The following is a 24,492-nucleotide window of genomic DNA, read 5'->3' as shown; positions in this document are numbered from 1 at the left end:
ACTTCATCCACAACAAATAGATTAATCAAGCAACAGCACAAATATATTTATCCTCAGATATTTATTTATTTATTTATTTATTTATTTATTTATTTATTTTAATCACTTTATATACCGCCCTTTATTGGCAGATCCCAGAGTGGTGTACATTAAAAACATAATTTGCATAGCATAATAATAATAAAACAATCCCAGCCTCACCCCGCTCTGGCAGACACCATGTCACTGCCCTGGCAGACAGCTGCTGTTGTTGAATAGAAACACTTGTTCTTGGAAGGAAGGTCCATTTTAATAGATTGTCATTATGGCCCCTGTAGCATCTTCACTTCCAGGGCAAATGGCACCTGGTGGGGTGATTTTAACTGGTACTTCAGGAATGGAAGGAAAGGGTCAACCTTCTTCACCTTCGTCAAGATGCCAGTCCATATGGGAGGAGCCCTGTGCGTCTATCACTTAAAAGCTAGGTAAAGGTAAAGGGACCCCTGACCATTAGGTCCAGTCATGACCGACTCTGGGGTTGCGGCACTCAGCTCGCTTTATTGGCCGAAGGAGCCGGCGTACAGCTTCCGGGTCATGTGGCCAGCATGACTAAGCCGCTTCTGGCGAACCAGAGCAAGGAAACGCCGTTTACCTTCCCACTGGAGTGGTACCTATTTATCTACTTGCACTTTGACGTGCTTTCGAACTGCTAGGTTGGCAGGAGCTGGGACCGAACAACAGGAGCTCACCCCATTGCAGGGATTTGAACCACCAACCTTCTGATCGGCAAGTCCTAGGCTCTGTGGTTTAACCCACAGTGCCACCCACATCCCTACTTAAAAAGCTACACACACACACAATTATGCAGGTAACACAGTATAATGTCATCATGCACAGCACAGCTCTGAGTTGATTCCTCTATCAATTTAACAACAAAACATCGGAAACCCCCAAACCGACCCCTTATTTTGACACTTATTTGTTTAAGTCCACCTGCAGCCCTGAGACACAACTGGAAGGCTCCCAGTTTGAGCAGGATTTTTCGGCCTATGAAAGCCCCATTTTATGGCTGCTTAGACATTTAAGTGGGGAGACGGCAACACTTTTGCACTTTGATTATTCTAAAAGGAGGTAGATGAGGTCTTTTTTTTATGTGAAGAAGATTGACAGAGGACCATAATTTAAGAATAATATACCCATGGAAATGAATTACGACATTATTGGTAGTTTGCAGGAGGAGAGGTGGCAATTCTCCATTTCAGAAAGGTTCTTTAAATTACAGAGTACTTTCTGTGCTAAGATGGGAAGAAACTTTTTTTTTTAAAAAAGAAGCTTTGATTTGGAAGCAGTTTGAGAAAGCAAACTCTCATTTCTTAATTGTGTGCAAGGTGACGTTGCCCATCACCTCTACATGATTTCTTCTTAAAAGCTTTTGGGAAGTATAAATGTGAAACTTCATAAGCACAATGCATGTGAGGAGCCCTGTTTCAGGTGGACAGCCCTTGTGTTCGATGCCTCTATATGATGAGCATCATTCTTCCTGCCACAGTTACTGTCATTTAAATACAAATTATTATATATATAATTTTAGCTTCAATGCAGAAATGTTCTGTTGATTTAAATGCTGCAGCATAAACATCACAAGGATAAGATGAAAACAGCAGAGAGCTATTATCTTCCCAAATGGCTGATTTCTCTTTTGAAGAGATTACAACACTACAGGCCTCGAGTTTTCCAAAGGTGCAGGAAAGGAGCCATTGGGATGAAAATGAAGAGATGGGAGCAATTAAATAGATTAAAACGGGCCATCAATGTATTAATATAATATTAATATGTAAAATGCGTATAAGCTTTGCAAACAAAGCCACTTCCGACATCAGGAGGAGGTGGTGTTGTGGGCTTCACGCTCCCAACACGCGTGCGGAGACTGGTTTCCAGCCCCCGCGCGATCAGGGGAATCCTCGGGCTGCGTCATCCCCTGAACCAGTCAATCAGCTGGCTAGGAATGTGTGGCTTGCCTCACTTAAGGCAAGCACGGCCCCGGGATCTCCCTCTTTTGCCTGCGCAGCTGCTGTTGTTTCCCACCCGCCCGCCCTTTAAGGTTTCTCTTTTGACCTTGCTATGGACCTCGGTTGGTCGCCGTTAAGGGGCCTGGTAGGAATTTTTTCCACTTGGTAAATTGGCACCTGCTATTTGGTTTTTCGCCTACCTCATAGCAAATTGTCACAACTCCTTTGGTTTTGGTGGTTAGGCATTGGTAGGGGTATTGTTATGTAGATGTGTTGGGGGGGGAGCGCCATCACCTCCCCCAAATATTGAAGGGTAGTCCGGTAAAGGATTCCGGGGGGCATGGCCTCGTCCAAAGCCTATGGTCAGGGCCTAAAGCGCACCCCTGAGCAGTGACCCCGGGGGAGTACCTAGTTGATGTGCATCAGCAGGGCTCCCCTTGCTGGTGTTAACCCTTCATGCAAGCTGGCTGAAGCCGGATAGTCGAATAGGACCAGTGCCTGTAACCAATAAAGTTGTGGCTAATTTTAGCCCATTAACCTAATACAATGGTGCCACGTGTCTTTATTACTATTGGGGGGAGGCGGGAACTTGCCACACAATTAAGTCCTGCAGTAGCAATTTAGGTAGTTCTAGAGGGAGGCTCATGTTGCCCTTGGTAGGCTAGGGATTCCCCATGACGGCTCTATCAGTTCTGGAATTCTATGGGCAGGTCTGGTCTCTGGCATCCATCCATCTCAAGAGACGATGGAGGAGGGTGCCTTTGGGGGGAGGGAGTCAAACTGTAGGAAGGTTGCAGTGTCTGTTGTGGCTGTGGAGACATGTTTAGTCGCAGCTGGGGCAGATGAAAGTGTCTGGCTGTGCTGCTGCAAACGTCCCATGACATTTCTTCTCTCTGTGCTCCACCCAGCGGTTATTTCTCCTCTGGTCACTGTTAGTTTCTGTTTCTCACTGAGTAGCTGCTGGGAGTCACAGGACTCTGTTTACATTCCAGAGTCCTTGCAGTCTCACAGAAAGGGAGACAGGATGTGACGTTAGTGGTTTCCGGTTTCCTTTGTTTCAGTTGCTCTCTGCTCTCACAGGGAGAGGATGTATATTTCTTTGCTCTCTGCGTAGCTAGAAAATAAAGCATAGCAATGTAGCTCATACTGTCTCATCCTTCCCTGTGTTGGGAACTCTGCTAGGAGTATGTGCATTGGAGCCTCATCAAAGGCCCGAGGTCGTTAAACACGTCGGGAGGCGATTCCAAAGATGAGCCTTATCAGCTTGGCTGAGCTGAGGTTCCGACGGTCACTGCTATGACTTCATGACTTGAATGCCTGTCTGTAGGCACTGAGGTCGCCTGCAAGGGATTAACATATGGCAGAGTTGATGTGGCCAGCCTTCATGTCTTCATGTTTACAGACATCTTTGTAATGCAGAGTTGGTCTGAAGCCTGAAGCCAGCACCCCATAGAGCACATCCTTGGGGATCCTGCCGTCTTCCATTCTGTGGGCATGACCAAGCAAGTGTAGACGTTGCTGAGACAGGAGTGCAAACATGCTTTAAGGACTATCTTAAGAAACATTGCAAAATTAATGAATGTTAGAATGACATTGATTTAGAAATTATGGGGTTTTCAGCGGTAATGGATATGTAAAAGAAAAGAAAGGTTAAAAATTAAATTAAAATTAAGGGTAAGGATTTGCTGAAGCAATAAAATAGAAATTGGAATACAGAGAGGGGAGGTATGGGGAAGTCGGGGAAGTAAGTTATAAGAAAATAAGGTACGGAAATTATACATGTTTTTTTTTCTTTTTCTGTTTTTCTTGTTTGTTTGTATTATTGTATTGTGTTGGTATGATAAACTTTAATAAATTTTTTAATAAAAAAACAAACAAACAAACAAACATGCTGAGGATGTCAGCTTGGGAGAGCACATCTTTGTTTGAAACTCTGTCCTGCCATGTGATACTCCAAATCTTTATGATACAGGACATGTGGAAGGTGTTGAGGTCACTTCTGATGGTTGTCAGCTGCCCAGCACTCAGTTCCATAAAGCAACATGCTCAACACTCTTCCTTTATTTTATTTTATTTTTTTAAAAAAATATTATTAAAATAATTCAACATTAATACATACATGTTACGAATATACAAACATACATTTCATACAATCCTTAAGAATATTCATACATAGCCACACTCAATCCCACAAATATTTCATTTTCCCACCACCATCCCTCACCCCTCAGCCCACCCCTGTGATAAACTTCCAATCTAAGGTAAAGGTAAAGGTACCCCTGCCCGTACGGGCCAGTCTTGACAGACTCTGGGGTTGTGCGCCCATCTCACTTAAGAGGCCAGGGGCCAGCGCTGTCCGGAGACACTTCCGGGTCACGTGGCCAGCGTGACATCGCTGCTCTGGCGAGCCAGAGCCGCACACAGAAACGCCGTTTACCTTCCCGCTGGTAAGCGGTCCCTATTTATCTACTTGCACCCGGAGGTGCTTTCGAACTGCTAGGTTGGCAGGCGCTGGGACCGAGCAGCGGGAGCGCACCCCGCCGCAGGGATTTGAACCGCCGACCTTTCGATCGGCAAGCCCTAGGCGCTGAGGCTTTAACCCACAGCGCCACCTGCGTCCCAAAAACTTCCAATCTACTCAATTGCTATTTCTTTCCACTTCTATTACTTTCTTTCACATACTTTTAAACCAATTTTCTGCTTCTTTTTCTGTTACACATTGTTATCCATCTTATTTAGTATTTCAGTAATTATAACGGAACTTGTTTATTCTAATAGGAGTTCTGATCTTTCAATATAACACTCTTCCTTTTGGGTTTGGACGGTAGCATCACATTCTCCCATACTCTTTTGGAGAGGTGAGCCACTGCTGTGGCAGCCTTGCCAATATGCTTGCCCAGTTCAGCACTGGTGGAGAGCTGATCTTTTTCATGCCTAGTTGTGGCCTTTCCAGAAACATCTGGCTGCTGATGAAAGCAGAATTTTGGGCAAGAGCATCCCCTAGCCTGATCTGGCAGGGCTCTTCAGATACTCAGTTCATCAGCTGTAGGAATCGTAGCGTAATTCCACTACATCCACCTTTGGCAGACAAAGCCTTGCAGATGGCTTTGGATGGCAGCGCTGGCTGGGGCTGTGGGGAGTTCAGAACATCTGGAGGATGCCCCAGGCTTGGTGAAAGCTCTCCCACCTAGTGAACTTAGCAATATCATCTCTACAGAGAATGCTTCTTGGATCTTCATGGTCATGGTTTCATATTTTATTATTAAAACCACAGTGAAATACACTGTCCGTTACGGAACTATCAAAGACAGAATGCACCTCGTTGCTGCTCACCCATTAGGGTCACATTCCAATAAAATATAAAATATCCACACATCTTTACAAAGGGGGCAGCCAGTTTCTCTCACTCATTTTAATGCTGTTGGTTTGCTCATAAATATTGTTCCCTATGATCCTTTCCTGAAGGCGTGACTACAGACATCCAGTTTTACTATACATATTGTAGCAGTTGTTAATTAGATTTTGCACCAGATAAACATGCCTTGCTCTTTTAACAATGCCAATAAGCAGCGTGTTAGTGATAAAGGCTATGTACAGCTTATTATCCCACAAATACTTTCTAATATCAATTTCCAGTAATTATCCTAACACAATCTAGCCTGTGTCCCACAGATGACAGCAGCAGCAATTATCTCAAATGCTGATATATCTACTTTTAATCCTTTTTAGTGTATTATATCACCTGCGTAAGATTTTATAAAAGCTATTTTTAAGGATTACTGAATATAAGTACTTGAGAATCCCTGGACCCCTGTATAAGTCCAGTCCGCATCTGACAAAGGTGGTTTTAAATTCCTCTCTCACTTTAATCCACAAGACTTCAGTCTGCTCCTCCAAAAGGACTTTATAGCGGGGAGGGGGACCTTCAACCTGGAGGCTTGGTGGGGTCCTCCCAGTCTCTCTATCTGATCCTCTGGATTCTCCCTGGGCTTTTGCCTGGCTAGATGTGTCCTTTAACTGTGATAATACTGCTTACTTGCCAAGATGGAGAGAATATTATTATTGTTGTTGCTGATGATGATCTCATTGCTGTTGTGATTATTTACATTTGTATCCCAGTTTTTCTTCAAGGAGCTCAAGGTGGCTTATATAGTTCTCCTCCCCAGTTTTAATGGGATGCGGGTGGTGCTGGGGTCTAAACCACCAAGCCTCTTGGGCTTGCCGATCAGAAGGTTGGCGGTTCGAATCCCCGTGACAGGGTGAACTACCATTGCTCTGTCCCAGCTCTTGCCAACTTAGCAGTTTGAAAGTACACCAGTGCAAGTAGATAAATAGGTACCGCTCCAGCGGGAAGGTAAACGGCGTTTCCGTGTGCTCTGGTTTGCGTCACGGTGTTCTGTTGCTCCAGAAGTTGTTTTAGTCCTGCTGGCCACACGATCCTGAAAGCTGTCTATGGACAAACACTGGCTCCCTTGGCCTGAAAGTGGAGATGAGCAGCCACACCCCGTAGTCAAGTTTGACTGGACTTAACCCTCCAGAGGTCCTTTACCTTTTTACCTTTTACCTCCCCATTTTATCCCCACAACAATCCTGTTGTTGGGCTGAGAGTAATTGGGTGGCCGAAGGTCAGCCAGCAAGCTTCATGGCTGAGTGGGGATTTGAACCCTGGTCTCCCAGGTCATAGCCTGATGCTCTAACCCTCAAGCCACACTGGCTCTTCCCAGGGTGGGGGGAGGCAGTGTAGAAATAAGACTGTGTGGCTGAGGTTTGCCTTGCTGTACAAAGAGGTAAACATCATCTTAAAGGTAAAGGTAAAGGGGCCCCTGACCATTAGGTCCAGTCGTGACCGACTCTGGTGTTGCGGCGCTCATCTCTCTTTATTGGCCAAGGGAGCCGGTGTACAGCTTCCGGGTCATGTGGCCAGCATGACTAAGCCACTTCTGGTGAACCAGAACAGCACACGGAAACACCGTTTACCTTCCCGCCAGAGCGGTATCTATTTATCTACTTGCACTTTGACGTGCTTTCGAACTGCTAGGTTGGCAGGAGCAGGGACTGAGCAACAGGAGCTCACCCCGTTGCGGGGATTCGAACCGCCGACCTTCTGATCAGCAAGTCCTAGGCTCTGTGGTTTAACCCACAGCGCCACCCGCGTCCCATCATCTTACTCATGTTTAAAACTCCTGGTGTAGTGAAAGCAAAGCCTCCTATTTGCAGCCGAAGACTGGATTAAGATGCTCACTTGAGGAATCTGAAAATGTGTGCCTGTCCTAAAAGTGAATGTTTTTGCTCTCCTTGCAGCGGCCCTGTTCTCCAACACCCACGCCAGTCAAAATGGAGCTGCTAAGGGCTCCCTGCCCCCATCACACTCGGTGAGCCAAGCTTCTTCAGGGCACAATGTGCATGGCAGCCCCCACAACCCACCAACCCAGGTGCCCCCTCTCACAACAGGGGACTCAGAAACAGAGAGGTAAGGCCACGAATGGGGGGTATTTTTTTCTGTCCTGTCTCACTTAATCAGACCAAAGGGAGTCGTCTTTGGGATGCTGGCTCAGGATTTCCAAAACAATGAAAAATCTGAGCCATAGTGTCTGAAACCACTGAAATTCCTTACATTTCTAAAGAAGTGCATTGCATGCAAGTAAAAGACGTCTGATGTGTTCTGTACAGCTCTGATATTCACAAATAAGAGACCACACTTTAAAATAAGGACATTCCTTAAACTAATTGACATATAATCTTTCTTGTTCACATTTACTACCAATCTGCTATATGGCTGATTTGTGATGACTCCAATTGTCCCATAGCTCAAATTTGCTTAAACGATGATCACCATCCACCACACCATCAAATTCAGAACCTACCAAACCTCTGAGACTAATAATGTCTTGGGCAGGGCCAGTCCTACCATTAGATGGAGTGCGACACTGCCTCAGGTAACAGATGCTGGTGGGGGTGGCATTAATGGCAGCCTCCCACCTTTCCTCCTGAACCCAGCTGGACTGCCACCCTCTGATGGAGGACAGAGCTGGGAGTCCTGTGATTTATTTATTACTTTCATTTTTTACATGATCCAAGGATGGAGCTTATCAGATATAATATCAAGCAATACAACAATCCCATCAAAAACAATAAAACACACACACTCTCTCTCTCTCTATATATATATATGGTTTAACTACTTTTCCTTAATGCAGAAGAAATAAATCATAGACCCACATCACCAACACCTGCCTAAAAAGGCAGGTTTTCAGCTGATGCCAAAAACAACCAATGACAATGTCAGACAGATTTTAAAATAGAAGACATTCCTATTCCAAAGCCTGCTGGCTCATTCACTCACCAAACCTTCAATCACAATATATTGAGGCCCTAAACAGGTAAAGGTAAAGTGACCCCTGACCATTTTTCCAGTCGTGTCTGACTCTGGCGTTGCGGCGCTTATCTCGCTTTATTGGCCGAGAGAGCCGGCGTACAGCTTCCGGGTCACGTGGCCAGCATGACTAAGCCACTTCTGGCGAAACCAGAGCAGCGCACAGAAACGCCGTTTACCTTCCCACCAGAGCGGTACCTATTTATCTACTTGCACTTTGACGTGCTTTCGAACTGCTAGGTTGGCAGGAGCTGAGACCGAGCAACGGGAGCTCACCCCGTTGCGGGGATTCGAACCGCCGACCTTCTGATCAGCAAGCCCTAAGCTCTGTGGTTTAGACCAGAGTGCCACTCGCATCCCCTGAGGCCCTAAATAGCATGTTCTGAGTTTAACACACTTGAATGGATTTCGGTGGGTTTAAATCTGCCTTGTGGCTGAACAGTGTGTCATGCATAGAATGGCATTGTAAAAGTTTTTGCTTTGTCATCATTAAGCCACACTTGTAATACACAGCTGGTTTTATCATATACATATGCAATCTGCTAATAAATGTTACATAGCTATGCATTCAAAAGGCAGCTGTAAGTGATTACTCTAGGCTGTGAGCAGCTATTTGTTGCTGATTAGATTGTGATCTCACATCTTTACTTATGTCTGGAATGTTAGACATCACAGCAAGGTAGAACTGCATTTTCCTAGATTCAGTTTTCATCTGCAAGGCATTTAATTAAAGCAACAATTTTGGAAAGAAATAAGTTACAACCATTTCTTTCCTCCAGGTAGATTAAATAAGAAATTTCCTGTATCACATAATGAAAAATTAACTGCTTTTTCTAAAATAGAATGTTTGATATATGCCTCTTAAATCAACCGCTTTTCCTGTATAACCATAAACAACTGGAACATATTTTACCGTACTGAATCTTTCTTTTTTCAGACCAGCAGAATTATTATTAATCTATTTATATTTAAGAGTTTAGTGTAAGTTTATATTCCAGAGAAATTGAAATATTAGAAATTATTCTCTGGTGCCAAATTTGCATGACAAAAAGAACCTCCCTAATATAGTTCTCATTTTATTAAATGGTGTTGGTTATCTCCCAAATATTTTTATACTTCGTTTGAGAGAGACCTTCATAACTAGAAGTTTATTGTGGGCAAATCAACTACTTTTTAGCATCCTGAGAATCTTACCTTAAATTTAAGTAGAGTGGTACCTCGGTTTAAGATCAGCCCTGTTTATGAACTATTCAGTTTACGAACTCTGCAAAACCAGAGGTAGTGTCCCGGTTTGCGAACTTTACCTTGGTCTACGAACGGAAGCCGAATGGTGGAAGGGCACCGGCAGTGGGAGGCCTCATTAGGGGAAGCGCGCCTCAGTTTAAGAACAATTTTGGTTTAAGAATGGACTTCCGGAATGGATTAAGTTCATAAACCGAGGTACCACTGTATGCGATGTACCACAAGCAACATTTCCTGATAAGGTGTGCAGTACCTTATGTCCTGCTCCATCCTATCTTGGAAAGCTTATCCAGATAATCAGGGCAGCATGTGTCCCTACCCCATTTTACCTTTCATGGAATAATCCTGCAAGTCCCAGTTCAGTGGACCCACACATAATGGAGGGTGTTATGTACTGAAGTTCTCACCCTGGGCCAGCAGGGGGATACTGTAGATAGTTATGCAAATGAAGGATCGAAAGTGACGTTCAGTGATTGGATAGTTTTAGAAAGTTGTTACAGTAACATGGTACTGGAGCTCTATATAAGCAGGCTGACTGAGCCCTTCAGTTCAGTTCAGTCCTGGCCTGTGAATAAACAAGAGCTGTTTGAAGAATCGCTGTGTCGTCTTATATGTTCACCCACAACTTAACAGAGGGAAGTGGCTTTGCTTTGTTGGTGGTGGTGCAGTTCTGCTGCTCTCTTTCTTAAAAAAGGTCGATAGACCTATGTTTGCATTAGGATACCTGCAGAAGTTGTTTGTACAGCAGATAAAATAGGCTAGTCTCAAAGCAAAGTCTGGATAGCAGGTTCAACTAAAATCCAGTTAAAGGGAGACATTTTTTAAGCTGTAACACTTGACTCTGGTTTAGTGCAGGGGATGCCAGTGCAGTTCCCACCAGTTATCTGATGACAACTCATAAAGAAATCAGCCCTGGAAGGGTTGGTCTGGAACAACTATTGACCAATAAGCCCTTTGCGGGGGTGGGGAGTGGAGATGGTGGACAGGGTTGTGCAGGGTAGCTGTCAGCATTCTTGGATCTTATGAAGTATGTAGATCTATTCCAATCTAGGTTCAGGCCTGGCCATGGGACTGAGTTGCCCTTGATCACCCTGATGGGTGACCTTGACAGAGAGATGGACAAGGCAAGAGTGACCTTGCTTCTTGATCTCTCTGCAGCTTTAGAAATAATTTTGACCATGGTATCCAAGAGGACTGTGTTGCCATGATTCCAGTTCTACCTCTGCGACCAAGATCAAAGAGTGCATTGGAAGAGTGCTATTTGGCCCCTGGCAGCTATGCAATTTTTATTCCCAATACTATTTGATATCTACATGAAGTTGCTGGGATCAGTCATTAGGAATTTGGGGACAATGTATCATCAGTATGCTGATGACAGTCATTTCCATTTTTCTGTAACATCTCCATCAGAAAAGGCCATGCAGGTCTTGGACACAGTGGTGGGATGGATGAGAGAAAATAAGCTGAGCTGAAATCCTGGCAAGACATTCAGTTGCACTCCTACATCCATCCATAGCAATGGTTTCAATTATTTAATGTTTACAAAGGAAAATGAAGGGAAAAAATAGTAGACAATGAACTGAGAAGTAGATGAGGGATTACTGGAATATGGAGCTGATGCAAAATCAAGACAAATATATAAGAAAAAGACTCTGAGGAAACAGGAGAAAATTATACGGGTGAAGGTACATCAGGAGGAATATGTCTAAACATAAGTATGGAGTATTATTTATAGCTCCTCTTTATTTTGATGACATCAATACTAGAAGAGGAGCACTAATTAGTGCCCATTCTCAGGTTGTGTAGAGAAGGATAGTTGGAAGGCAGAAGCCTTTCAGAGTACAAATCACAGGAAAATTAAATGACTTGTTATAGGAAAATCTACACTCAACATCTTATTGCAATGTGGTTTTAGGGTCAGCATAGCAATTTCCTCTCATGTCTGGGAGGCAGTGAAGGGACGGTGTTTCTTTTTTCTATTTATTGAGGAATTGTCTCTCAGCTAAAATGGCAGACACTGAGGAAACGGGGATCAATAAATCAAAGCTTGGGCCTGGATGAAACCAAGCTATCATAACGAAATGTTTTCCTAAACCCATTTTTTAATGTCACAATTCTCTAAAGAGAGCGAGAAATACCAGCAGTTTTATGTTCCGGTATTCATTTTATGGTATGTATTACTGCTTGTTCTAATATAGGTTCAACTGTCAAGAAAACAGGGCTCTTTGCTCTTGCTTCTTTCCCTCGGAGATTTTGTGTTTACAAAAGTCAAACTGCACAAATCCCTGATACTAATATTTCCGCATATAGCTCATCTGTAAGCAAGTTAGTATCAAATTTGCTTTCCTTGCCTTTGACTCTGAACTGAGCTTGAGAACCAAACTACATGTTTATCAGGAGATTCAATGACTAGATCTCCTAAACGTCGCTCCTGTTAGTCTCAGAGATGTTACTGTTTGTAATGTAAAGTAGCCATGGGAGAGAGCCAGTTTGATCAGGCTGGAAGGACTGAAGAGGAAGTGGTTTTATTCATTTGTAATTTGTACTTGATTTATTTCACACAGTTCTGTTCTGCAGTTTCACTGAATAGATGCTGATGGCAGCTTGCAGTATAATTAGCCCTCAGGTCTAAAAAGGCGAGTCAGCCCTGAGTTAAAGGGATTGTTGTTATTATTTATCTATTAATGGCACCTCAAGGCGACGTACAGGATACCTGGAGATGCTACCACCCCAATACTAAGCAGTTTTCCTGGTGAAAATATGCACGTCCCTGGATGTTGGCTGCCCTGACAGGGTGAAGAATAGTTTAAATTTTATTATCTCAGGGCAGCAGCCAGAAGAGGACATATTTTATCTGGAAAGGGTAGAGGAAAGGGTTAAGAACAACTCACCACCACCCGTGCCACTGTTTTTCAGAGAAAGAGAGAGAGAGAGAGAGAGAGAGAGAGAGAGAGAATGGAAATATTAGAAGGGCTGATCTCCTAACTGGCTCTCAAAGGCATTACCTTCTGTGAAGGTAAGAATCTAAAGGGAGAGAACATCACTATGATTGCCCAACTAGGATGCTCAGAGAAGAGGAAATCCTTCTCCAGTAGCACAAGCACAAGAAAACCGAGTGGGTGGTGATCAACCTTCGAAACACCAAGTATAGTTCTTGTAGCTCCAGTACACTCTCCAGAAATGTCTGAGCAGGCAGTTAAGGCTTCCAGGAAGAGAAGCACAATCTGAAGAGCAGAAGCTGAGACAGAGACAGGAGTCTCGGCAGGCTTTCTATCATAGCAATAAGTAAGCAAATCTACCTTTGAGGCACAGAAGGAAATTCTTCCCAGGGGCCTATAAACCAACCTCTTCTTGCCTACAAGTACAATGAGGGACGGTCACATTTCTTGTGCTTGTAAAATAAAGAGTTGCTTCTATAGGACTTCAGCAGAGCACTCTATTGAAATGGTTTTCTTCAGGCAAGTAAAGTGCTGGGAAGAATGATATAAAGCTCAAGTGGATCGGCAGTTAAAGAAAACCAACTATTCTGTGCATTGTTCTGGATCTCTGGTAGTAACATTTATGCGCCAGAGTGTGCCATTATTGCAATAGGGAGATAATCTGACATTTCCTTGCCACTCAGAGACAAGGAGCCCATCTGGCTGAAGAAGCCTGCTTTCATTGTGTGAAAATCAGGGCTGGGAAACCTTTGATGTTTTTGGACTCCAATTCCAATTCTCCCCAAGCATTGGCCTTATTGGCTTGGGCTGATGGGAGTTGGAGTTCAACATCATCTCAAGGGCCATGGCTTTCCCAATCTGGGCGGTGGGTTAGATGCAAATCTGAAACACACACATAGGCTTCTGGGAGCTCCAATGAACAACCCACTTCTGCTTTTGAGATTAAATGCCCCATGGACCAAAGCACGCCAGGCACTCCTGTCTTCCACTGCCTCCCTCAGTTTGGTCAGACTCATGCTGGTATCTTCGTGAATACTGTCCAACCATATCATCCTCTGTCGTCCCCTTCTCCTTGTGCCCTCCATCTTTCCCAATATCAGGGTCTTTTCCAGGAAGTCTTCTCTTCTCATGAGGTGGCCAAAGTATTGGAGCCTCAGCTTCAGGATCTGTCCTTCCAGTGAGCACTCAGGGCTGATTTCCTCCAGAATGGAGAGGTTTGATCTTCTTGCAGTCCATGGGACTCTCAAGAGTCTCCTCCAGCACCGTAATTCAAAAGCATCAATTCTTCGGCGATCAGCCTTCTTTATGGTCCAGCTCTCACTTCCATACATCACTACTGGGAAAACCATAGCTTTAATTATACGGACCTTTGTAGAAATAGTTACTTCCATTTAAATAGAAATATAATACATCTCACATAGTGGGGAGGACAGCATACCTGCTCAGTCTGTTCTCCATGGGCAACTTGAAGGCTCCTGCTTTCCCTAATTATGTTTTTTTCTCCTCATTCTGGACTTGGAGCAAACAGCCCTTCAGATAGGGACTCCATCAAACAGAGGAGTGTCCTATATGCACTATAGGTCCCTAGTGTAAAAGGGTGTCCCTCATTTCATATGTGAAATGTTGGACATGCTCAATGATTCTGCCTTACAGCACAATCTTAAGCATACTTACTCAGAAGTAGGTTGAATTCAATGGGACTTACGCCCAGCTAAGTGGGTTTAGGGATAGGAATGTTAGGCATTATTCGGGGTGGGGGCTTTAATGAGGTTCCTTATTGCAGCCACCCACAGCTGGTTGCATTGTTAACTGCAGAGTGAGGCTCTGGACAGGGGAGAAGAGGGCAATCGCTTTGTCTGAGTTGATCTTCCCCAGCCTTTGAAGACATAATTCTCTCTCTGTCTCTCTCATAACCCAGCTTGTGATTGTCTGCTTGGACTGCATGGCATGGCCACAATTTCTGGTGGTGGTTTCCTGGTGGTTACAAGCTGGTATTGATTGTTGCATACACAAAATTTAATTTGCCGTTCCCCCAGTAACACGCTGTGATTTATTTGGGGACAAATCTGGATTGAAACACGGCCAAGTTTTTCTTTTGTGAGATGGCAGGCTGTATAAGTAGGTGCTATAGTCACCAACTTCAGTAAGCCAGGAATTCATGAAACGATTCATAAATCATTATAAAGACCACTAAAGTCTACTAAAAGGGAGACCTGTCTGGCTATACAAAACATTGTATTATCTTTTGCAAGCTTTTCTTAGATGTTAAATCCAATCTGAAATCTTTAAAACTCTGCTTTTATGTAAAGGGTTCTAAAGGATTTGTCTCCCTTCTGCTCTGCTGTTGGCTGACAGTTAAAGCCATTTTTCATTGATTAGATTTCACAGGTGAATTTTGTATCAGCCCCTCCCCTGCACACACACCAGAGGATAACATCAAATCATTCTTTACACAAGAAAGACATCCATCTGTGCATTGTTCCAGCTCCCTAGAAGCTAATCAATAATATTTCCCTGTAAATGCAAAAATTGTAAAAATGAATCCCAGAGTATTTTGGTCTGAACGACCGGTAAACCTACACTGTAATACTTCGAACTTCTGCATTGGGCAGTTTATGAATGGAGTCTGCAGTTCCAAAATGTTTGCGTAATCCTGCAGTGAAAACTGTGCAGTGAAGATGCCATGGCAGAGAGTTCCTCATCCTGAGAGCATCAGGTGAGCCTTGGAGGAGAAGGTGGGGGTCTGACTTTACTGAGATACGCTTGCACCTTATCACTGCAGCAGCTGATGCCATATACCGTATTTTTCGCTCTATAAGACGCACCAGACTACAAGATGCACCTAGTTTTTGGAGGAGGAAAACAAGAAAAAAAATATTCTGAATCTCAGAAGCCAGAACAGCAAGAGGGATCTAACTACACAGTGAAAGCAGCAATCCCTCTTGCTGTTCTGGCTTCTGTGATAGCTGCGCAGCCTGCATTCGCTCCATAAAACGCACACACATTTCCCCTTACTTTTTAGGAGGGAAAAAGTGAGTTTTATAGAGCAAAAAATATGGTAACTTCCTAGCGGGTGGCACATTCTAAGGTCTATATCATTGGTTTTGTTTCACTCTGCATACAAATAGTCGTTTTGCAGTCTATGGCACAGAACAAAATGTATCTAGAACTAAAGTAATCTAACATTCCCTTTTGACCATCTATATTCCTGTGTCCGCCCCCCCCCCCTTAATTCTTCAGATTTTCAGCTTCTGCTTCTTTTTCTCCGCATCATATAAGCCCCAGGAGAATTTCTGCTCCTCCTTCTTTGATACAGAAAAGGACACCACAGCCTTCCAGCATCCACCAACTTGGAGGAACCCATTTGAAGGCGTATGAGCCGTCAGCAAACCTGTCGTTTCAGCCAAACAGCATCCAAATCCAAGGTAAGGCAGCAAACTGCTTCCATATTCCTCTGTATTCATGCTCAGGAGACGAACTGCCATGTTCCAAAGTGCTTAAGGTACTTGTCTCCATATCCTCATCCATGAAGCAGAGAAGTGTAGGCTGGACTTTTCAAGGAGCTGTCGTGTCCCTTTGAATATGTATTCCAAGTTCATGCACTTTGTTTTTAAATATTTAGCAAAGCTGTTCTCCAGAAAGGAACAAAATTGGTATGGGCAAAGCATAAAGCATCCTCAGAGTCTCCCCTTTCATTTTTCTTTTTTTTTTAAATAAAAAAATTATTGATTTTCACAAAATTATAAGCAAAACAAACAAACATGGATCATAACCTTATTAAAATTACACTTATTAACATTGTTAAATGGCTTCCTCGCTTCCCCTTGATTGAATTTCCATGCACTTCCTTTTAACGGTTTTCCAAATCAAAGTTCTTATGAAATTTAACCAAAACATTAACATCCTTATATCTTTTAATTTTAAAATTAAACATATTGATTCATCACTTAACTTATATAAAATCCTAAGCCAATTAAATATCTGCAAGCTATTTCCAATTAATTTAATTTTACATATTTAACTAAATAATCATTACATCTTGTCCATTCTTCCTGATACTCCTCCTCCTTCTGGTCGTGGACTCTTCCGGTTAGGTCGGCTAGCTCCGAAAACTCCATCATCTTCCCCTTTCATTTTTTTAAAAGCATGTTCCTAGTCAGTGTGGTGTAGCGGTTAAGAGCGGTAGTCTCGTAATCTGGGGAATCGGGTTCGCGTCTCTGCTCCTCCACATGCAGCTGCTGGGTGACCTTGGGCCAGTCACACTTCTTTGAAGTCTCTCAGCCCCACTCACCCCACAGAGTGTTTGTTGTGGGGGAGGAAGGGAAAGGAAAATGTTAGCCGCTTTGAGACTCCTTCGGGTAGTGATAAAGCAGGATATCAAATCCAAACTCTTCTTCTTCCTTGTGGCATTGGAAAAAGGATCTGGTCAATGTTTGACAAAACATCTTAAACCAGAAAGGGATTCGGTGGGGATTTTGGAGATCAGAGGGCAAATCCCACTGCACTGGATACTTTACTCCCCACCCTGACTCAGAGCTGGGGCAAGAAGATAATCCTGCTTCTCATGCCATCCTCAGCTCCCTCCCCTGCTCTTTTTTTTCCTTTTCTCATTGCATTAGCAATGACCCTGCTAGCTGGCCCTCTCCCCCTGCTCTCTGCCTCAGAGCGAGGTACAGTAGTGCCTTGGTTGTCAAACGCCTTGGTACTCAGAAGTTTTGGCTCCCAAACACCGCAAACCCAGAAGTGAGTGTTCCGGTTTGTGACTGTTTTTTGGAAGCCGAACATCTGACGCGGCTTCCAATTGAGTGCAGGAAGCTCTTACAGCCAATCAGAAGCTGTGCCTTGGTTTTTGAACTGTTCCAGGAGTCGAACGGACTCCCGGAACAGATTAAGTTCGACAACCAAGGTACCACTATATTCTGGGCAAGGTGGCTGGGGGAGTACCCTGTAACTTGAAACAGAAAGCAACTTTTTAGGAGGATTTCTAGTTACCCCAAATGCCTCTCTCTGAGGAAGATCCCTCCCTTGGCCCTTAGAGGAGGAGAGCCCCACAGGAACCTCTCGCAGGCAGCAGCAAGAGCTGCAGAGCTGGTTCAGTAGCCAGGCCAGGGAGGAAATGGACCTAGAGGAGCACGGTGAGTTCAGTCACGTGGGATGCTGCAGAAAGGGCCACCTGTGATGGCCTGGGAATCTGATTCAGAGGCTGAACTGGAGGAATCCCAGCCTGCACAGGAGTCCCCGCCTCCAGGGCCGGCTGAACTGGGGCAGGGCCTTGATTCTGAAGCGCCTGCACCTGTGCCGGATCCTCAGGAGCAGGCACCAGGTGAATCCACTCTGGCTCCAGAGGTGGTTGAGGACTCAGTGCCTACAGGTGAGTCTCCCCCTGGGCCCAGTAACCCTTCAGCCTCTCCTGAACTGCAGAGGCTCAGGGCAGAGAGGCGAAGGGAACTGGTTTCTCCCAGGAGGAGTGCTCGCCTTAAGGCCAGGAGAGGCGGGTCTCCTGGGGGCCGGGACCGCCCCTGGCCTCAGAGAAGATAAAGGCCAGTCAGCCCGGTCCCAGGTTGTGGGAGCAACGTCGGTGAAGAGCTGTTTCGGCCAGCATCCAGTCCTGTTTCCCCCAGAGTTCCTGTCCTTGCCCGGCTTCCCTCTGTGGACCCCGCTTCACCCGAGGAGGACTGTCTCCCGACCCTCAACTCAGGTCCTAGACCTCGCCCCACGGTAACCTCCTCTCCCCTGCACCAGCACACCACCACTGTGGCGCCCAACAGAAGGCGAAAGGCTGGAGGTGTTGGATTGTGGTGTTGTACAAGATGCTGCTGACAGTTGAGGCACAAGGTCTGCCACTGCAAGTGCACAGGGGGGAACCAACTCACATCTTCCCCAACACTGCTGCCTAAGCCAATTGTCTCATCCTGCCCTGACTAACAGAGACAAAAGAAAGTATCTCAGATAAACAAGCTTAACTGGCATAATTTATATACAGTGGTACCTCGGGTTAGGGACGCGGGTGGCGCTGTGGGTTAAACCACAGAGCCTAGGACTTGCTGATCAGAAGGTCAGCGGTTCGAATCCCCGCGGCGGGGCGAGCTTCCGTTGCTCGGTCCCTGCTCCTGCCAACCTAGCAGTTTGAAAGCACGTCAAAGTGCAAGTAGATAAATAGGTACCACTCTGGCGGGAAGGTAAACAGCATTTCTGTACGCTGCTCTGGTTCGCCAGAAGTGGTTTAGTCATGCTGGCCACATGACCCGGAAGCTGTACGCCGGGTCCCTCGGCCAATAAAGCGAGATGAGCGTCGCAACCCCAGAGTCGTCCGCGACTGGACCTAATGGTCAGGGGTCCCTTTACCTTTACCTCTGGTTACATATGCTTCAGGTTACAGATGCTTCATGTTACAGGCTCCACTAACCCAGAAATATTACCTTGGGTTAAGAACTTTGCTTCAGGGTGAGAACAGAAATCGTGCAGTGGTGGCATGGTGGCAGCAGGAGGCCCCATTAGCTAAAGTGGTGCTTCCGGTTAAGAACAGTTTCAGGTTAAGAACGGACCTCCAGAACGAATTAAGTACTTAACCCAAGGTACCACTGTATAATACAAAATTGTGCTATCTTGGTGCAGAAGTTTGAGATAGATTTTTAGCTGCACAGCATACCTTGACTCAGCCTGCATCAGCTCCCATGCATGCCTTCCGCTTTTTAAGCTGAGTGCTCCTGCAGGACGGAAGAAACATGGCACTTTTACCATAAAGGTGTAATAAAATGGAGGCTACATTCAGCACAATGTAGATGCAGGGGTGCTTCCAGGCTGGCAAGTCCCAGCACTGCCCAATCGTGGCTTCTCCACTTTCAGCTCCATTCAGAACTGCCACTGGGTTTCCACACTTAGGCAGGTGACAAAGTGCTCTTTCTGTGTGCAAATCTTGTTATCTTCCATCCACACTGGGGGTGTGACATAAATATGGGGGTGGGAAGGGAAGAGACAGTTCCCTTAAGCACACAAGGTTTTAATTAATTTCCCCCAATAATTTCTGAAATCAGTTCTTAAAACTGCACTATAATGGAGTAAATATGGCACATTAGTTATTGACTGTTGACTCTCCTGTCGGCAGAGATAAATATGTGGTGATTAGAAAAACTAAGGTATAAATCTTGGTTACCAAAACTCCCTTTTGAGATAAGGTGTTCAGTGATAAAGCCTCACAAGCTCAGAAGACATTCATCACACCAGAGACAAAGATTTTGAGGGGTTGACGATCATCTTGAGTGAGGAACAGTCACTGGGCCCACACACTGCAAAACAGCCCTTCAATTAGGGCAAACCTCCTTCTTTTAACTATTACTAAGACTGGAAATATCAGCAACCTCAGATATGCAGATGACACAACCTTGATGGCAGAAAGTGAGGAGAAATTAAAGAACCTTTTAATGAGGGTGAAAGAGGAGAGTGCAAAATATGGTCTGAAGATCAACATCAAAAAAACAAAGATCATGGCCACTGGGCCCATCACCTCCTGGCAAATAGAAGGGGAAGAAATGGAGACAATGAGAGATTTTACTTTCTTGGGCTCCATGATCACTGCAGATGGTGACAGCAGTCACAAAATTAAAAGACGCCTGCTTCTTGGGAGAAAAGCAATGACAAACCTAGGCACATCTTAAAAAGCAGAGACATCACCTTGCCAACAAAGGTCCGTATAGTTCAAGCTATGGTTTTCCCAGTGGTGATGTATGGAAGTGAGAGCTGGACCATAAAGAAGGCTGATCGCTGAAGAATTGATGCTTTTGAATTATGGTGCTGGAGGAGACTCTTGAGAGTCCCATGGACTGCAAGAAGATCAAACCTCTCCATTCTGAAGGAAATCAGCCCTGAGTGCTCACTGGAAGGACAGATCCTGAAGCTGAGGCTCAAATACTTTGGCCACCTCAAGAGAAGAGAAGACTCCCTGGAAAAGACCCTGATGTTGGGAAAGATGAAGGGCACAAGGAGAAGGGGATGACAGAGGACGAGATGGTTGGATAGTGTTCTTGAAGCTACCAGCATGAGTTTGACCAAACTGCGGGAGGCAGTGGAAGACAGGAGTGCCTGGCGTGCTCTGGTCCATGGGGTCACAAAGAGTCGGACACGACTAAACAACTAAACAAAGACTGGAAAGAGCACAGAGAGTGGGCAGGCTGCTCGGGGCCAAAAAAGAATTGGTTAAGTGGCTAGAAAACAAATCAAAAAGCTTAAATTAATTACTTGACTTTGAAAGAATACAACTGATAAGATGGCTCTGAACCTGCTTTAAATCTTCATTTTATACTGCTTGTAAATCATAGAATCATACATTTGGAAGGGACCCCAAGGGCCATCTAGTCCAACCCCTGCAATGCAGGAATTGCACACGTGGGAGTCCTTGCACAGAGTGTCCATTGTCAAGGCTCCTCAGGTGAATCCCACCTTTGGTTATTATTCTCTTCCCATTCCTTGGTCTGTTCCATTATGGAGTAAGTTCCTTTATTTTAATTTCTTTTTGTTTTTTTTACATGAGATGCTATCATCCATGTGTTTCTCTTACCACTCGTAGCAAGAGTTGCAAGCATCAGGCTGCAAACCTTTGCCCTCCCCTGACATTTTTGCTGTATAAATCACTCCCCTCCACTCAGCCTCTCTTTTTGGCACTTCAGTGAAGAGGAAACAATGAGACCGAGTTTTTAGTTAAGCATCTCAGTAACCTGCAAAGAATAAAAATCTGCTGTCCTGGGTCATGCTACTGCAACTCAGTAGAAGAATCCCATGGAGCTACTTTGTCAGCCTGGTCTGTTTGGTATATATATCAGGTAGTGGGCAAAGCTTTGTTAGCCTTTGTCTCTTGCAATTCTTCTCCTGCCTTCACATGATTTAAAGGGCTGCAGCTATTGCCATTGAACTCTCAGCTCAATCTGCTACCAAACAATACTGACATTTTTCTGTCTCAATATGTAGTCTTAAACTTGTCAGCTTAGTTTAAATTGGCTGTACCAATAAGAAAAAGGGTTTAGCGGCCAAGAAGACTTTTGAACAAATTGTAAATGGTTTCCTAAGCTGGAAATAAAAAAACCCTGAGGATTTTAAAAGCTTAATGGAATCACTGGATATTAGAACTTAAAAGAAACGATGCTGCAGTCAAATACAGGCTAATATAACCTTTCTTACCAGTTACAGTGGGCTCCACTTTATAATGTACTTATTCAATGCTTGACAGCTGCTTACACAGAAAGGAAAGAATGACCAACCCTACAAGCAATCCCTCTGATTTTCTTTTCTTTTGAAAAGTGTATAGAGTTTGAGTCCAGGGCTTCTCTGCTGGCACAACATCAGAGTCTAGCGTGGGGCATTACTGCTGCAGCCATGATCATCACTGCCAGATGCAATGTCTTTGCAGGGTGCAAAAACTGTTCTACTGTAAAGGACGAGACACTTGAAGAAAGACAAGCTCTAGGTTTTTGCTCAGGACATGTGCTTCTGTCTATGACTGAAAATAAAATTTTCTCTTTGGAGCCCTTCTGTAGTACAAATGCCTGGGGGAGATTCAGCTCAAATGAAACAGGGAATGGCAGCAAGAATACTTATCGCAAAATATTGGAAGACACAAGATCTACCCACTTTGGAAGAATGGCAGATGAAGGTGATGGACTACATGGAATTAGCGGAAATGACTGGCCGGATCCGAGATCAGGGAGAAGAGTCAGTGGAAGAAGACTGGAAGAAATTTAAAGACTACTTACAGAGACATTGCAAAATTAATGAATGTTAGAACAATGTTGGATTGGAACTAAGTGGTTTTTAGCTGTAATGGGTTAAAAGAATATGAAAAAATGGGTTTATACAAGTAAAAATTCAAGATTGTAATAACTTAAAAATAAGATTTGGGTAGCATAAAGAGGGAAAGAAATTGTTGAATCAATAATTTGATTTGGAATACAAAAAAGGGAGGTATGAGGAGGTCCGAGAAACAAGTTAATGAAAAATAATGTGATGGAAAGGTTGATTGTTTTTAACAATTTTTATTTTGTATTTTGTATTTTTTCTTTTTTCTTTTTCCCTTTTTATTTTTTGTAATGTAAAAATCTTAATAAAAATTTTATTTAAAAAAAACACACAAATGAAACAGGGAATGTTCCCCTCGATGAACCTGACTCTTTTCTTCTGAAAAATAGGCTTCTGTCGATCTGGTAGCACTGGCCCAGAAATTAGCAAAAGATGCAAATGCACAGAGAGTATGGCTTTAGGACTGTATTCTAGGTTCCCAGTGTCACAGAAATTACCGGGGGGGGCATATCTTTAAAGTTAAATATTACAAATATTATGCCTGAATGTTTTCAACTTGACAGCTCAGGGTAGTTTGTTGTTGTTGTTTAGTCATTTAGTTGTGTCCGACTCTTCGTGACCCCATGGACCAGAGCACGCCAGGCTCTCCTGTCTTCTCAGGGAAGTTACCTAGCTTTAGAAATAATATAAAATCAACTCCTTTCCCAGTTTCCTCCATTCCAAAGGTATTTTCCCCTTGAAAAAGGACTCCAGGAAGTTCCCAGAGGTGACAATTGCTAGGCTCATTGTTAGCCAAAGGAAGCCAAATCTCATCACCTGACTCACCTCAGGCTCCAGACATGCAAATGAACTTCTATTGTACTTTTGGGTGGTGGGTACTTAAGACATATTTGTCTATGCTAATCTTATACCTGAGTCTTGCCCTGCCATGTCTGCGTATGCTAATCTTGTACCAAGGACTTGTCTGGACATGTTTGCCAAGGTTAACCCCTCCTCTTTTGTGACATGTCAGTGATGTAGCAATGATGTAGCAATGATGCTGTACGCACTGTATTCTAGGATATGGTGGGAAAGTTTTAAAAGTCTTTGTCACCCCATTCTCGGAGTTCAAATCTGCTCTTTGAACCTATTGCGCAATAAACTTTGGTCTATAGCTATTTGCTCCGGTTGGCTGTACTCCTTCCTTTATTCCGAAGGGACCCATGGGCTCTGCCCGATGAGGTGGGTGACTGAGCAGCCTCACACCTAGATTTTTCCTTAACACCAGGAAGGGGCTTGAGGCCGTCCCAGAGAAGGAAGGAATATAGCAGGGCGTGAAAGTTGGGGGACAAACAGACAAAGGAGGCTGTGCAGCAATGCTTCTGTGTGTCAGGAGGAAGGTGAGCACTGGAGAGGTGGAAGCTGAAATGCTAGAGATGAGAATGATGGTATAACTTCCTGTCCTCATGTTCTATCCAAAAACACAGAGGGGAGCAGTAAATGGATGGCCATCCTGACTCGGCCCCAGACACACTGATCAGATGTTTGGAAGCTGTGGCTGGATAGTTACATGGGAGCCAGTTGAAGTTAAATCCTTTGAAGACAAAGGTCTTTTGGCTGGGTCGGGATGATATGGGATTGGGGAGGCAACTCCCATCTCTTGCAGGGGCGCAATTAGTGCCAGCACCGTCCGTTAAGAGTTTGGGTGTAATCTTCGACACCTCCCTTTCCATGGAGGCGCAGATTGCAGCTATAACAAAAGCGGCGTTTTTTCATCTCCGCCAAGCTAAGCAGTTGGCTCCTTACCTCTCTCGCCCTGACCTAGCCACTGTGATCCATGTGACGGTCACCTTCAGACTGGATTATTGTAACTCGCTCTACGTGAGGCTGCCCTTGAGACTGACCCAGAAACTCCACCAGGTGCAGAATGCCACGGCGAGACTCCTTACGGGGTCCTCGCTGTGGAATCACATTCACCAAGTGCTATACCAGCTGCACTGGCTCCTGGTGGAGTACAGGATCATGTTTAAGGTGCTGGTTTTAACCTTTAAAGCCCTATACAGCCTAGGACCCTCGTACCTACGGGACCTCCTCTCCTGGTATGTCCCACGGAGGACCTTACAGTTTTCAAACAAAAACATCTTGGAGGTCCCGGGCCACAGAGAGGTTAGGCTGGCCTCAACCA

General features: G+C 44.5%; 1 protein-coding gene across 4 annotated transcripts in view; it reads left to right on the top strand.

Moving 5' to 3' along the window:
- The window catches only part of GLIS3 (GLIS family zinc finger 3), a 194,574-nt gene that overhangs the window by 155,278 nt on the left and 14,804 nt on the right, over positions 1-24,492 (top strand). For all 4 annotated transcript variants that reach the window (XM_079959264.1, XM_079959265.1, XM_079959266.1 and 1 more), the window contains 2 exons: positions 7,290-7,458; positions 15,783-15,967. In XM_079959264.1, coding sequence (XP_079815390.1) covers positions 7,290-7,458; positions 15,783-15,967 — 354 coding nt within the window. The remainder of the gene's footprint in view (positions 1-7,289; positions 7,459-15,782; positions 15,968-24,492) is intronic.

The sequence above is a fragment of the Podarcis cretensis genome, assembly GCF_951804945.1.
Source record: "Podarcis cretensis genome assembly, chromosome: 17".
NCBI classification, from domain to species: domain Eukaryota; kingdom Metazoa; phylum Chordata; class Lepidosauria; order Squamata; family Lacertidae; genus Podarcis; species Podarcis cretensis.
Note: the sequence above shows the minus strand (reverse complement) of the source record. Positions and strands in the feature narration are given on the sequence as shown.